This window comes from Lingula anatina, chromosome 1 (genome assembly GCF_051362555.1).
Source record: "Lingula anatina isolate TDL-2025a chromosome 1, LinAna3.0, whole genome shotgun sequence".
NCBI lineage: Eukaryota > Metazoa > Brachiopoda > Lingulata > Lingulida > Lingulidae > Lingula > Lingula anatina.
Genome location: NC_141767.1, coordinates 39,604,924 through 39,618,225, shown reverse-complemented (window position 1 = coordinate 39,618,225; position 13,302 = coordinate 39,604,924). Strand labels below are relative to the sequence as shown.

At 36.8% G+C, this 13,302-nt stretch overlaps 2 protein-coding genes across 2 annotated transcripts; one reads left to right on the top strand and one right to left on the bottom strand.

The window, feature by feature from the left end:
• Positions 1–198: 198 nt before the first annotated feature.
• Positions 199–4,621, bottom strand: LOC106151345 (WD repeat domain phosphoinositide-interacting protein 4). Its single transcript, XM_013524566.2, has 11 exons — positions 4,464–4,621; positions 3,858–3,932; positions 3,566–3,670; positions 3,180–3,306; positions 2,794–2,900; positions 2,535–2,614; positions 2,215–2,343; positions 1,893–1,978; positions 1,566–1,667; positions 1,232–1,359; positions 199–1,077 (listed from the first exon to the last, which is right to left on the bottom strand). Exons 1-11 carry the CDS (start codon positions 4,507–4,509, stop codon positions 968–970), a joined length of 1,095 nt encoding a protein of 364 aa, XP_013380020.2. The 5' UTR covers positions 4,510–4,621; the 3' UTR covers positions 199–967.
• A 178-nt stretch (positions 4,622–4,799) lies between these two features.
• Positions 4,800–13,147, top strand: LOC106173082 (uncharacterized). Its single transcript, XM_013554068.2, has 4 exons — positions 4,800–6,157; positions 10,956–11,157; positions 11,876–11,999; positions 12,701–13,147. Exons 1-4 carry the CDS (start codon positions 4,892–4,894, stop codon positions 12,780–12,782), a joined length of 1,674 nt encoding a protein of 557 aa, XP_013409522.2. The 5' UTR covers positions 4,800–4,891; the 3' UTR covers positions 12,783–13,147.
• Positions 13,148–13,302: the final 155 nt, after the last annotated feature.

The window sequence follows — 13,302 nt, the reverse complement described above, 5'->3', positions numbered from 1 at the left end:
TTGAAACCAAGATTATTGTAGATGACATCAATATCATCTAAAAACTTGCAAATTCTCTTAATTACAATGAGCATGCCACAGTTCTTGATCAACGTGGTTTTGTTGGCAACTGTTATATTAATCTTTATTCATCTTTTTTGTTTATTAATTTTCATTTCAGTGTTCAGTCAGCAACACAATTTATACTAAAAAACATGGTTCTGAAAAATATCTTCATTTATTAACTGTACATACAGGACAATAAATACACGATTTTTCATTTTGTCAAATTAAATAAAGATCTCAAATGTCTTTAAAATATACTAGTGTGTTGTTATGAATACTGCCATTTTCGATTTAGACCAAATTAATCAAATGGTTTACCCCCAGGGTATGTTCACTACTAGCTGCTTAACATCTACAATCACAGCCAGTTGCAAAATACAGTACCATAGGATATCCAATTATTGTTAAAATTTTAACTTGAAATAAACAGAACTTCACAAAAATGCAATTTCAACAAATGCACATTTTGTCTTTTATCTTCCACAATTTCAATTTCTATTATACATATTTTGTCTCCTTGTGGTGTGTGGAAGACTGATGTAGCTATTACATGTAGATAAAAATGGTATAGTTCTATTGCATTAATGGCATCTTACTTAATCATAAAAACATGCATCATGTTTGCAATATTGATACATGTATATTCAAGTCTATACCAATGTTGACTCTAGGTAAAGCCCACACAGTCAAAACTCCAAGCAACATCCTATGGGATGAAACTATTTTCATTTCAGACTCATATTCACAACTGTTACATTAAATACTTGTCTAAATCCATTTCTGATAGCACCAATAAGTTGGTAAGTATGATGATATAACTTGTAGGGTCTCACCAGTGAGCCTACACATATCTTTCCTTAACTTGTATATTTCACTTAAAATATATGACCTACATATATTAGTAGTACATATTCACATATCCTCAAAACTCTAAATCATCTCCTAGGTCCAAGTAGACATCATAGGCCTCCCTGTTACAATTTCCATCAGGTGTAAACACATACTTGTGGAAGGAACCATCAACACACACAGCTAGAATAAAAAAATTAATTAACTGTGCATGTGAAAAAGGTGGAGGTTTGACGTTAAAAAATTCTGGTCTGAAGACATTTCCTTACAGAAAACTTATGTTAGAATCCATAGTTCTTAGGCAAAACTTATAATCCAATCAAGTTATGGGTCTTACCAATCACTGAGCTGTGTGGTCCAAATGCACAGATACAAGCACATTCTGCTGCCACAGTGAAGCTAGCCAGACCCCACTGGGACTCCACATACTGGCCAATTTGACCAAGGAAATTCATTTTTTGAAATCTGAAAAATAGCACAATATAATATTGGACTGTTTTGGAATCCTTAATATAAAATAAAGGTCAAAATTATTATGTGGTCCAATCCTGCTTTTCTTTTTTGACAATATTTACTGACTGTTGACTGTAAGAACTTTATTGATCATTATCATAAAAAAATTGCAAAAAACAATTCAAGTTTCACAATTCACGTGGGACATCTTTACTTACGTGGATCGTTTGTTCAGCTTTTCATCTTTAACAGCAAATATGTGAACAGTTCCCTTGTCACTGGACACACACAGAAAAGAGGAATCTGGACTGAAGGTGATGCTGAATCAAAAATACATCTTTAATGAGTCAAGTCAGTTTAAAAAATATAACTGTAATCATTTCCACAATTATGATATATAATACATGTACATCTTCTGAGTAAGTATTCACAATTATGACTTTTTCTTTAAAAATATTTACATTCTTGAGATTTTGATTCTGAATAAGGTGAAACTGTTGTGGAAGGTGATTATACATGTATACCCATATGTTACAATTTCTCACCAGTACAGTGTGGCTGGGTCAGCACCTCTGCGCAACTCAATTAACTGTTTTTTGTTTACTGTATCAAAGATGCGGATTAAGGTACCCTAAAATGAATGAGACAAGGAATTACTACATTCAAAGAAATTTTGTGATCAAAGTTCTTAAATTATATCTGAAAAAAATATACATGGTATATTTGAAGAAACTTCCCTATGTTCAGTATATGAAAACTAAAATAAAATGCAACTAGTGTGTGCACGCTTGCACACATGCATGCACACACTCATGTGGGCTTTAACATGTGTATTTTGAGGAGGGTAAAAGTGAGCTGATTTGTCACCTTGGTTGAAGCTGTTGCCACCATGGTTCCATCCTGGTTAATGGCCAGACAGGCCAGTTCATTCTGATGTGCATTGATGGTCACTGGAGACATAGACATATTGGGCTGAGCACACGCCTTAGACAAATCCTACAAAACAAACAATAGGCATAGCACTAATATGCTACAGCTTCTGGTAAAAAAATATTCACAAAACCAAAAGAAAATGAATGAAGGATTACTGCTTTTTCTATCATTTTAAATGGTCATAAAACCACTACCAGATTGTTTTGACTGTCACAGAACATATATTCATTTTATCATAGTGAATAGTCACTCACCAACAGCTGCAAGCTGCCTCGCTTGTGTCCAAGGTATGCCAAAATAGGCCTGTCAGAGGCTGGGCTGACTTCACATAAACCTATCATGAAAGAGCACCGATTAAATCTGGAGATCAAACAGGCTGTAAAAGGGTTTAATAAACCAGGACAATTACTTTTGACATTTTGTGTCTGCTCTTATTTAAACAGTCTGTTCTACAATATCTCACCAAATTTAGGCAAAAACATTTTGACATTCAGGTATCATATGTTAACTCACCTTTAGGATTATCCCTTGTGTCCAAAGTCACCAAATGCTTTGCACTCTGAGGATCATCTGAGTATATGCCAAACACACAAATCTGGTTCCGTAGCACCACTATTAAGCTGAATTTAAGTCAGATTACTTGTAACAAAATTAACTTTCTACAGAACACACCACTTGCTAACCATATACTTCAATTTGTAGATCACATAAAGAATTTTCATCATACTCCAAATGGGATTTCAAAAATTATTAAAACATACTATTATCTAACTATCCTTTAAACCCAATTTAGCAACCCCTTTCTTATTTTTGATTCCTTCAGTTTGGTATAAACCTTTTCAATTAATCATTAATGCTAATTTTTACTGTCCTTGCACTCCCATCATGGACAACATTACCTGATAAAGGACTTCTGTTCAACTTCTCTTTTTCTCCATAGTCTGACACCAAGCACCGGCTGGGATACTGTGATTTCCATTACTAGCTTCTTCTGCATATCTCTCTGAGAATCATCCAACAACAGAACTGCAAAATATATTCACAAGCCACCTTTTACCAAATTTAACACCTAAAATGTATATATGTTTTCATTCCAATTGTATATTTTGTAGCTTACAACAAAATCATTCCTGCTACGAAATATTATTCCTGTTACGAAACCACAAAATATATTTGAACATTTCAGATCAACTAAAACCACATAGACTCACACCAAAGAGTAAAACCAAAAATAAAGACAATTTATTATTGTTCCTTTTTAAATGATTAATACCAGTATTTATACCTGCATTTTCTGCAAATTTTGGCATTGCTCCTCCACCAACAACTGCCAGGAGGTTGGTTCTTTGAAGCATTTCCACTTGACTCACACTACCTACTGACTCAATGCCTGTAAAACAAATCACATTAAACAGTGTTTTCAATCACCTTACAGTATCAATCTATTCTATAGAATCTAGACAGCAAAAGATACTAAAAAGAACTTTTTCTTACAAATGTTGCAGTGCTCAAAAGTTTTATAGTGCTTGGAAATACAAACAGAGATCTAAATACAAGAAAGAAATTTGTATAAATACCAAGCCTGAGTTTCTCTGCTAAGGGGTCAACATTGTAGATCCGCACACCTGATTCCATTGCACATGAAAAACAGCCTATATTAAAAAGAAAAAATTAACTTCAAACACATTTCCTTTTTTCATTTACCTATAATTAAATGTAATCAAAGGGTCATTTCCATGGTTAAGTGGGAAACACCACATATTAATATCTAGATAAATTAATAAAGGAACAATATCATACCAAAAAGATCACAAACAGGCCTTAGGCTTTAAAAATGTTAAATGGGACTGAATATTTTCTGGCTGCCAGGTGAGTATATAAAATAAATACTGCTAAATAAAATAAATAAATAAATAAATAAATAAATAAATAAATAAATAAATAAATAAATAAATAAATAAATAAAACATATCACATTGGACTATTTCAATTGACAATTATTACCATTATTTGGGCAAGTATTTCGTTTGTTTTCTTGCACAACATACGAAAATTATTAATAATTACAGTGTATATTCAGGAAATAAAAACTACAGGTAAAATGTAGGAACTGCATGTAGTACATAAACATTGTATTCAAGAAGATTATTACATCACATTATGAAACATTAAATATTAAATACCATGATCTTGATTAAATCGCAGGTTATTCACTCCCCTGCTGGACATGGCTGATAAACTCCGTTTCAAAATATAATTTCTAGGTTTGCTGTCATCTCTCTCTGTTTTGGTAGGATTAAGAACTATAGGTGGGGCTTATCTTCAATACAATGAATCTAATAATTTTAAGTCTCGTGGAATGTCAATTCTACCTGAACTTTCAGTACTATCTTAAAGATTTTCAAATTGTTTGTGTATATAAATAACGTCCATTGCTGGAAAATTTGACTTATAACCAGTCAAAAATTTTAATAAGAAAAGGAAAGTGATTAGCTTGTCTGGTCGTCCTGACACCTATAATCAACCAGGGCATCAACAACAGAATGAAAATCCTCTAGCATTTGGACACGTAATCCCTCTATGTAAGTCTTATACTAAATGACTGCCGAGGATGGGAATATGGACTCTATACATCACAATGTGCATTTTACTGGTAAAATTCTCTCAATGTGTACATAATTTAAAATCCGATGATATTTTGCATGCAGTGGAAACATCCTGTGTCGTCGCCGCTGTGACCAAAGTCCCCTCAACATCTAAAATCTTGGAAGAATTAGAGGGCATTTTTAAAGAGGAAAACGTGACATTTGGATCATTGGATATTCAAGGATTAGCGTGGCCTTTTAATAGGAAAATTAAGTGGGCGAATAAAAGACCTAACAACAACACGCATTTTATTGCATTTCGGAAGAGAAAAAACGATCGTACATGTCTACTGCCCGCTCCTGCGAATATGTGGACCCCAGAGGCAGAAGTTTACAGCGGACCTGTGACACTGTCATCCCTGGTGCAATTTGTCAATAATGTCTGCGATTCTTTCAGAACTGAATCGGGGCATGTGTCAGTGGAGGGATTACACAGGTTAGACATTCTTCAAAATCTCTTTCACGTGGTGCATTCCTCAGAAAATATTGCCAGTATGTCCTCTTTGTTCAATAGTCAGCCAAACCCATTACTGTTGAGATATCAGAGCTGGCTGGCCAAGGTCAAAGGTAGTGATCAGCATGACACACGGCGTGGTGATGATGAGAATTATGACTGTGTTGCTAGCCAGATGGACACATGTGCATCTTCCAGTGGGACAGCAGCCAGACATAAACATTTAGCAGTTTGTGATAGAATCCACATGCCTACTAAAGAGGAATTCTTTCATGAGTATGTCAAGCGTTCCAAACCTGTTATAATTAGGGGCACTATGAAGGATTGGGCTGCGCTCTCAAAGTGGACGACTGATTATTTTAAGGAAAGGTATTTGCATGAAGAAGTGCATGTCAAACTGACTCCAAATGGTGACTTTGAAGGTGTGGAAAAGGCAGAATTATGGGAAGATCACAAAACATTCACCATACCAACAGATGTTAAAAAACAATTACGCTTTCCAGATTTGGTGGTTGTAAGACCTGCCACACTGAATGTAAATTTTTCAAACTTTTTAGAGATGCTAACCAATGACAAAAATCATGGGAAGCACCGCAACTATTCTGCCTATCTTGAATACACTTCTATTTCCCAGTATTTCCCTAGCCTTGAGCAGGATATAAAAGAACCAGGGTTTGTCAAAGGCTTACTGAAAAGAAGACACCTAAATATCTGGCTAAGTGATGGTTATACTCTGGGACGGTTGCATTTTGATCCATTTGACAACTTACTGTTCCAGGTAAATGTAGAAAGTTGATTATTTAATCACTATAATGCAATATATTTCTTAACTGTAATGGTAACATTGTTGTTTTTGACAGTTATCTGGCCTAAGAAGTGTTGCATATTATAATGTAATTAACATATCTCCCATAATGCATTGTTCTCTCTCTACCAGTTAGCCAGCATGGCTGGATGTGTTATGTAATAAATGAGTTATTAAAAAATGTTAACTTGAGTTACATAACAACAGAAAAACTACGACATGGTGTCAGAATCGGGATCTACATTGGATGTAGCATAATTTGGAGATTGGATGACCCACAAACTACAAGATAAAAACGGATTTAGAATCACTAAAAAAAAAAAAGGAAAAAAAAATGGAGCACATGTATGGGATACAGCCGCCTCACATGGACTGGGAATCCATGGACTTACCGCGTACGTTCAAACTTTTCAAGGAAAAGTGTGAATTGATATTTGAAGGACCTTTAGATGCTGTAGCAGAGGAAAGACAAGTGAAATTTCTTCTCCTTTGGATCGGAGAAAAAGGCCGCGAAATTGTGAAAACTTTTAACATTGATGATCCAGACGTGTTGACCTCGTATTGGCAAAAATTGGAAGAATACACGAAGCCCAAGAGTAACTTTCGAATTCAGAGATTTAAACTTAGAGCATGCAGACAAGAAGCAGGTGAGAGCATTGATTCTTTTGTCAGACGAATCAGACTCGTGGCAAATGAATGCAAATATACCGATGTTGATCAACACATAATTGACACTCTCATTTTCGGCACTAACTCAGAGCGAATTCAGGCGAAATTATTACAAAGAGAGGACGATTTGACTCTAGATCAGGCTCTTGTCATTGCACGAACAGAGGAAGCAACTAAGAAACAGATTGAGGATCTTCACAGTACAGCAGCAAAGGAAATTCATGCACTACGGCCAAGTGGAAACAGTCAAAGAGGGAGACCGCGTTTCAGACAGCCACAACATCGCACTCCTCGCCAGCAAACTCAATCAAAGGTACCAAGCAAGCAACGCTCACGACAGCCACTGCAAGAATGTGGTAAGTGTGGAACTGAACATGTTTTTCAACAGTGCCCAGCTAAAGGTACAATTTGTCTCAAATGTGGCAAGCCAGATCACTGGAAAAGGGTATGTAGAACAAAAACAGTAACTGCATCGACCCATAGTAAAACTGTGCATTCAGTAGCAAATGAAAGTGACAGTAGCAGTGTATGCTTTGACTCTATATATGTAGATAGTATTCAGTCAAAACAGTCCCCAGTCAAGCCATTTGCTGACATTGAAGTTAAAGTTGGGAACTCTACTTCAACATTACGTTGCAAAATAGACACTGGTGCTGAGGGAAATGTAATACCACTGTCTTCTTTCAAAAAACTTGCAATTCAGCAACCACTAAAGCCTACAAATGACACGATTACTGCATATGGTGGCAGTAAGTTACCAGTATGTGGAATAGCAACATTGACATTCACAAATGACAAGGTCATGGTGACCTCAGACAGCTATATTGTGGACTGTGAAGGACCAGTTATACTAGGAATGGAAACCAGTCAGAAACTGGGACTTGTTACTCTGAACATAAATACAGTGACAAGACAGTCCATACTATCAGAGTATAAGGATATCTTTGAAGGTATCGGGAAATTGGATGGGGAATATCACATAAATATCGACCCCACTGTTTCTCCTGTTGTTCACCCACCACGGCGTGTACCTATTGCATTGCAGCCAGCACTCAAGGAGGAGTTGGACTCTCTCGTTGAGCAAGGGATCCTGTCACCAGTCACACAACCAACGAAATGGGTAAACTCGTGTGTATGTGTTACCAAACCCAATGGAAAAATACGTCTCTGCCTGGATCCAAAAGACTTAAATACGGCAATTAGACGTCCACACCACTACACACCAACACTGGATGACATCCTACCTCAACTGAGTGGCGCACGTTATTTCAGTATACTTGACCTTCGGAGTGGGTATTGGAATATCACGTTAGATGAAGAAAGTTCTCTTCTGACTACCTTCAATACGCCCTTCGGAAGATTTAGATACAACAGACTACCCTTTGGCCTCTCGCTATCTCAAGACGTCTTCCAGGCCAAGATTGAAGAAGTATTCAAAGACATTCCAGGGTGTACCGGAATCGCCGACGACCTCATCATAGCAGGTTGGCAGAAAGACGGATCTGACCACGATGCGACTCTGCGCGTAGTATTAGATACAGCCAGAAGAAAGGGGATACGCTTTAATGAAGACAAGATGATTCTTAGAAAGGAGGAAATTCCATTCTTCGGTCATATTATAGGAAAAGACGGGCTAAAACCAGACCCAGCAAAGGTAGAAGCCATTAATGTAATGAATGAGCCGAGAAATGTATCCGAGCTACAAACATTCCTTGGGATGACCAATTATCTAAGCAGATACATTCCCCACATGTCGCAACTTACAGCCAGTCTCAGAGACCTGTGCAAGAAGGATAGTGTTTTTCAGTGGAATGCTGAACACAGTATTGCATTCAATGAGATTAAAAGAGAAATAGCAAACGCAACCAACCTACAATTCTACGACAGTAGCAAGTCACTTACACTCCAAGTTGACGCTTCATCTTATGGATTAGGAGCTGCCTTAATCCAGGATAAAGGCCCAGTTGCATATGCTAGCAAAGCACTCACAGAAACAGAGTCACGTTACTCCAACATTGAACGCGAGATGTTAGCAGTAGTGTTTGGTCTTGAAAAGTTTCACCATTATGTCTATGGTAGACATGTTAAAGTAGAGACTGACCATAAGCCTCTAGAAGCCATTTTCAAGAAGCACCTACACAACGCACCACCGCGTCTGACTCGCATGTTGCTGAGAACGCAGTGTTATGACACAGAGATTGTGTATGTCCCAGGCAAAAATATAGGACTAGCTGATGCCCTCTCTCGCATGAAACCTTGTGATGGTGATGACATCAAAGGACTTGACATTACAGTACATGAATTACACTCGTACATGAACGCAAGTCCAACACGCATTGAGCAAATTCGCGAGGAAACCAGTAAGGAACCACAGCTAGCAGCTCTTCGTGAAATGATTTCTGTAGGATGGCCAGCTACACGCAGCGAGTGTCCAGAAATTCTTCACCCATACTGGAACTACCGTGATGAGTTAGGCATCGCAGATGGAATCATAATGAAGGGGAATAGGATGATTATTCCTACAGTACTTCGCCCTGACCTACTTAAACAGCTACATTATGCCCACCAGGGAGTGGAGAAATGTAAGCTACGTGCAAAATCGTCTGTATTCTGGCCTGGCATGAATAATGATATTGAGCACACAGTCGGACTGTGTCCACCTTGCCAGAAACACCAAGCTGCCAACAGTAAGGAACCCTTATTGCCAGCAGATGTACCTCCCCGCGCATGGCACACATTAGCAGCAGATTTGTTCTATTGGAGACAAACTGACTACTTATTAGTTGCTGACCAGTACAGCAAATATCCTTTAGTGAGGAAACTTCCAAGTACATCATCAGGCAGTGTAATTGCACACTTAAAGAGCATATTCGAGGAACATGGCATCCCTGAGATTCTTAAAACTGACAATGGACCTCAGTTTTCATCAGAAGGATTCAAAAACTTCGCAAACACTTGGGGATTTACGCACATTACATCCTCACCTATGTATCCGCAGTCAAATGGATTCATAGAACGAATGGTACAGACTGTTAAAAGTCTATTTCAGAAAGCATGGGAATCAAATTCAGATCCCCACCTATCCATGTTATGTCTTCGCACAACACCCATTGATCACAACCTACCAGCGCCTTGTGAGTTATTGAATAACCGGAAGTATAAAACAAATATTCCCGCTGGACAGTCACAGTTGAACTCCGACTACAATGTAGCATTACAGAAGAGACAGAACGCAAGTAAAACCCACTATGATCAGCATGCCCAACCACTTGCACCTTTACATGAAGGAGAATTTGTTCGCATGTATGACACTCAGAATAATACATGGCAACCTGCCAAAGTTAAAACTGTATCAGACAAACCCAGATCTTATTATGTGGAATCCAATGGTGGAATTTACCGACGCAACAGGAAACACATTCATAAGACAAAAGAACATTTTGATTTCAGAAACAATGAGATTGAGGAAACTGATGAACCTCTTGTTGACATTACAAACACAGAGACTGTTACAAAATGTGAAACACCTCAATCTCAACCCTTACGCAGATCAAGCAGGAACATTAAACCTCCAGAGAGACTGAACTTATGAATAAATTCAGTAATAGTGACTGTAACAAGTCAGTTGTGAAAGTGTCACAAAATTGACTGTAATTTGAATAAGCTTAATCATAATTGTTTCATTTATGAACTCTGGACTTGAGATTCTGTTGACTTTTGTGTTAAAACAAAAAACAAAAAAAAAAACATTTACATGTGCCTATGAACTGTGAACATTGAAATGTCTTGGAGACAAAGACAACACGGACAGTGAACTGATTATGTTTATTAGCAACTTTAAAAAAAAAAATAATAATTCCAGGATTTATTTTTATTTAAAAAAAAGGGAGATGTTGCATATTATAATGTAATTAACATATCTCCCATAATGCATTGTTCTCTCTCTACCAGTTAGCCAGCATGGCTGGATGTGTTATGTAATAAATGAGTTATTAAAAAATGTTAACTTGAGTTACATAACAACAGAAAAACTACGACAAGAAGTATTACTAGGGTATTTTGTGGATTGTGTAACACAGTGATTTTCATTTTCCATTTGTAGTTAAGTGGTCAGAAGGAAGTGACTTTGTTTGATCCCCATGACAACACAAACCTTTACGAGGCCCACATACCAGAAGCTTTGCTGAAGTTTAATAAAACCACAAAGCAGTTTCTGAGAAAGGGCCTCTTGGACAGCACCTCAATGGTTATGTCACCAGTAGACATTCGTAATCCAGACTTTCAGAGGTTTCCCCAGTTTGCAGGTGACTATACAATGTAGATCAACTGCATTATGATTCACTGCCAGTGATGTCAAAGAGAAGAATGCCAGATTATTCAGTTTTATTGTCTTTTTTTCTTTCACATATAACATCACATTTTAATGCATTGTTTTCCTTATCAAAAATTAGACAATGTTCTCAAATACATTTTGCTCCTGGACAGTATTTGCATATATACTAGTATGCATCTTATGACAGATAAATGATTTACTAGTAGGTGCAGTGCAAATGTGGTACTAATAGTGTTATAGATGCGATGGAACAATGTGAATATCTTAAATGTAACACAAATAAGTTGTGCACAAAGTGTGATACAGATGTATGAGCCAAGTTTGCCAGAGTTGTGGTGGTTTCCTGGGCAATGTCAGAGATGTTGTGATGTGCTAGGTGTGGCAAATATTTGGTGTCGTGATAGGTATGCATATTTCATAATTGTGAAAATGACCTGAGCATGGTAGAGTTTTGATATAGTGTGTTAAGTGTGACAAAGCTGCATGAGCATGCTAGTTGTGTTAGAGATGTGATAATTTGCTTGGTGGGACAAGTATGGTGTGTGGTAGCTGTGGCATATTAGTTTAAATTTGCTGTGTTACAGAGATATGCTTGTGTGCTAGTTGTGCTTGAGATGTGATAGTGTGATATTGATACATATCCACAATGGTGCCTTTAACTTTGACATTCAAAATCTTTTTCATTTAAGATGCTTACCCTATGAACTGCACTATAAATGAGGGAGAAGCTCTGTTCATGCCTGCATACTGGTGGCATGAAGTCATGTCGTCTCCTGGACAACAGGATCACAGGAATTTGGCAGTTAATTTCTGGTAGGTGTTGTATACATGTTATGTGGTTCAGGTTGTGTGAGATATTGGCAGATGTCTCGGGTGTGCTATTGCGGATTATGTAAGACAGTGAATTAGATCTGATACTTAATTTTGCAGTCTTATATGGCAACCAATAACAACTTATTTTTATTTCTCAGTCAGTACCACCCTGAGCTTCAGGTTCTTGCAGATTTCGATGACGGAATGTGAAATAGTCTTCCCAGTTAATCAATCAACCAGTCAATTCATCAGTCAAATCAACCAGACTGCCTCTTTGTTCACTTTGGTTTCTTGGCCAACCTTCATGCTCCCATAAACAAGCTATCAGATATTTATTCAAATAAGTTTGTCAAGATGTGAGTGAAAACAGGATGGGATCATTTACATACTTTTTTTAATTGCCCAGTATACATCACACCAAATATAATGGGAGCCTGGCATCCACATGATAGAAAGGGCATTTCTAAAAGCAAGCATTTGTGAATAGTGAAGATCATGGCTAATGTGCTTTTGATAACAGTGGTTTGAAAATAAAGCTGTCAGGCCTTGGGCATCTAAACCTCGTGGTAATGTGCTTCAGACAGTTACAGGTTGTAATCTTCTAGTTTACCCGAGGTTGGGTGGCATTAAAAATATATATTTTAATTAACCTTTTATCATAGCTAATCACATGTACATCCATTTATATTTCTTTATTATAGGTATGAACCATTTTTCATCAAAGAGTTTCCTTGTGCAGAGTGTTCTCTGGATGTGAATCCCTTTTATCACCACTTACTGTGAAACAAGAATTTAAGCTGGTAGCGGTTGTCCTTACTTCGTTGATCAGCAGCCATGTTTGTAACAAGTTGAACCAAGAATTTTTGGTTTTGTGTTTGTTGTTTTTACTAAATGTATGATGCTAAGGAAGTATTTATAATTGTCCATTATGACCAAAGAATCCCTTTTAAGTTTTATACAGTAACAACTTTTAAATGAATGCAGCCAATGTGCGTCTTAATATTGTATCAGGACATTTTTAAGAGGAACTTTAAGGCAGTGATTCCAATTTGTTTGTAGTTTTTGTGAATTTTTTTGCTTTCCCCGAATTATGTGCAATATTTAGTCACCACATTCCAAAAGCCAAATTAAAGCAGTGTTACATCAAATCTTTATATTTATTTGTCCTTCATATATGGATATTTGCAAACAATTATTATTTAACAGATAAACAGAGATTCATGCAATGTGGACTTATATCAGTATAAATATTAAATTAATATATTAAAATTAATCGACAATTACAGTAAGCTAAAATTTTTAA

Coding starts and splice junctions, on each gene's coding strand:
- LOC106173082 (XM_013554068.2), top strand. CDS start 4,892: ATGGGAATATGGACTCTATACATCACAATGTGCATTTTACTGGTAAAA. Junction 6,158..10,955: donor TTGACAACTTACTGTTCCAG/GTAAATGTAGAA, acceptor TTCCATTTGTAG/TTAAGTGGTCAGAAGGAAGT. Junction 12,000..12,700: donor AATTTGGCAGTTAATTTCTG/GTAGGTGTTGTA, acceptor TCTTTATTATAG/GTATGAACCATTTTTCATCA.
- LOC106151345 (XM_013524566.2), bottom strand. CDS start 4,509: ATGTCCAGCAGGGGAGTGAATAACCTGCGATTTAATCAAGATCATG. Junction 1,979..2,214: donor TGGCAACAGCTTCAACCAAG/GTGACAAATCAG, acceptor CATTCATTTTAG/GGTACCTTAATCCGCATCTT. Junction 1,668..1,892: donor GACCCAGCCACACTGTACTG/GTGAGAAATTGT, acceptor TTTTTGATTCAG/CATCACCTTCAGTCCAGATT.